At 39.9% G+C, this 2,561-nt stretch overlaps 1 protein-coding gene across 1 annotated transcript; it reads right to left on the bottom strand.

Moving 5' to 3' along the window:
• Positions 1–740: 740 nt before the first annotated feature.
• LOC109217444 lies at positions 741–2,282 on the bottom strand. Its single transcript, XM_019381697.1, has 4 exons — positions 1,878–2,282; positions 1,678–1,773; positions 1,288–1,362; positions 741–1,226 (listed from the first exon to the last, which is right to left on the bottom strand). Exons 1-4 carry the CDS (start codon positions 2,280–2,282, stop codon positions 741–743), a joined length of 1,062 nt encoding a protein of 353 aa, XP_019237242.1.
• Positions 2,283–2,561: the final 279 nt, after the last annotated feature.

Raw genomic sequence — 2,561 nt, 5'->3', positions numbered from 1 at the left:
TGGGCATAATTCTCCAATTGTCATCCCTCTGAACCTCGGCTCTGCAGACCGCACGAAATCGAGTGCGGCGGCAATGAACCCAATGCGGACCGCACAAAACTCTTTACGGCCACATTGCCTGATGTCCTGAAAAACATAGTCTCTAAACTTCATTCTTGCGGACCGGACAGAATGGTGTGCAGCCGCACTGGCCCTGTTTGACTGAGCTTGGTCTTGTCTTGGTACTTGTGCAAGTTTCACTCCTTTTTGAGCTGGTTTTTGACACCTTGTCACCTTGATGATCAAACCTGCAATCAAGCACAACTTGTGAGCCTTTCGGACTATTTTGTACACATTTCTAATCAAAACTTAAGCAAGAAAGAGTGTAAAATGCATCATAATCCCTAGTTATCAGTTGTCTTATTTGTTGTGACATAATCTTTCATCCATATTGGCTCCTTAACCTGCCTTGTAGACCTTCTGTTTGGTCTTAAGATCCCTTCATCAGCATCTTCTTGCCTGTTCACTAAAGTCTCTGCACCTTCATGATGTTTATCACTATGTGTGTCTGCATGAACAACATCCATATTGTGCATATTTTGAGACGCTTCCTGCATATCATCCCTGTCTGTCTCCTGTAGAGTTGGTAGATTCCCTTGCAATTCACTTCTCTCATTGTCTTGTAGGCTTATCTCTCTTGTTGTTGGGATATTATATGTGTTGACTCCTGACTGTATGTGTAAATGTGAGATTTGTAGTGTTCACTGAGCCATGTGCTCCTGTGAATCATGTGATCTGTTCTCATCCTTCTTAGAGAAAGGAAATTCTGATTCCTTGAATATGACATCCCTACTTGTAAAGAACTGCTTTGTGGCCAAATCAAGCAGCATGTAACCCTTCTGTGTCTCAGAGTACCCCATGAGAATGGCTGCCTTGGCTCTCTCTGCAAACTTATCTGTTTTGACTAGATTTGTTGCATAGCACAAACAACCTATAGTCCTTAGATGTGATATATTAGCATTCTTGTGGTACAACAACTCATATGGAGTTTTGCCCCCCAGAATACTTGATGGCAACCTGTTGATCAAATATATTGCTGTCTTAACACACATTCCCCAGTATCTGGTTGGAATTGAACCCTGAAACTTCAAAGCCCTTGCAGTGTCAAGTATATATCTGTGTCGCTCTCCACTATGCCATTCTGTTGTGGAGTGTAAGGGCAGCTGCTTTGATGAATTATGCCAAGCCTGTTAATAACTCAAAACATTGTGCATTGAAGAATTCAGATCCATTATATGATCTTATTACCTTGATCACAATACCAAACTGATTTTGAACCATGCAAATGAACTGTCTTATTGCCACTATTGCTTCAGATTTTAACTACAAAAAGAACACCCATGTATATCTAGAGTAATCATCCACAATTGTTAGGAAATATTGTTTCTTATCAAATGTAGCAATCTTATAGGGTCCCCATAAGTCAATGTGTACAAGATGAAATGCTACTGCTGATCTAAACTTGCTTATTGGAAACTTCAACCTAGTCTGCTTTGCTAGTGGACATATCAAACAATTTTCATGTAACATCTCATTATTTTTATTGTTTAAGCCTACTACATGTCTCATTATTGATGTAGATGGATGACCTAGCCTATTATGCCAAATTTCACTTGAATCTCTGCTTGTCCTGCTCACAGCATTGAGTGCATTTATTCTGTTAGCTAAACCTCTGTGTACATAAAAGGATCCTCTTTCTTTACCAATCCCCTTCACCTTGCCATTCCAAAGATCCTGAAATACACAGAAATCAGGAAAGAAATTTGCATTACATTTTAGCTCCTTGTCAACTTTGCCACTGAGAGCAAGTTAAACATGAAATTAGGAACATAAAGCACATCTTTGATCTCTCTCTTGTATAATAGAATTGCACTACCAATATGAGTAATATCAGCTTGCTCTCCAGTTGGAAGATGTACTTTATCTTTATCAGTTTTCTTTGTGCATTTAACATCTGATAATAGCTCTAAATCAGAGGTGATGTGATGAGTAGCACCTGAATCTACAACCCATTCCTTCTCCTGTGATTTTTGTGTTAAATTGCTCATCATACATTTAACCTCAGCTGCTCCTGCACTTGTTCCTGGACCTGTTCCTGCACTTGTTCCTGGACCTGCCATGTTTGCTATGCTTGACTCAGGATGTGATTCCTTGTTCAACAGATTTAGAATCTGATTGTACTGGTCATTTGTGAAGTAGTGATATCCCTTGTGCTCAGCAGCTCCAGAAGGGCCATCACTCATATCCGCATACAAAATGACTCACATCTGCATTGTTAATCTTAGCCATAGGTTCTCTTCTCCATCCACCTGGTTTACCAGCATTACCATCATTTCCACCTTGATTACCAACATTAGGATTGTTCTATCAAGATTTACCATTCCCATTCCAAACGTTTTGATTTCCAGTGCCTGAGTTCTGTTGCCATTCACTTGAGCCCTTGGTCCTTCACCATATCTCCTTCTAGGAGCATAATCAGCAGGATAACCAACAATCTTATAACAATTTTCTTTAGTATGCCC

This window comes from Nicotiana attenuata, unplaced genomic scaffold (assembly GCF_001879085.1).
Source record: "Nicotiana attenuata strain UT unplaced genomic scaffold, NIATTr2, whole genome shotgun sequence".
Classification (NCBI taxonomy): Eukaryota; Viridiplantae; Streptophyta; class Magnoliopsida; order Solanales; family Solanaceae; genus Nicotiana; species Nicotiana attenuata.
Note: the sequence above shows the minus strand (reverse complement) of the source record. Positions and strands in the feature narration are given on the sequence as shown.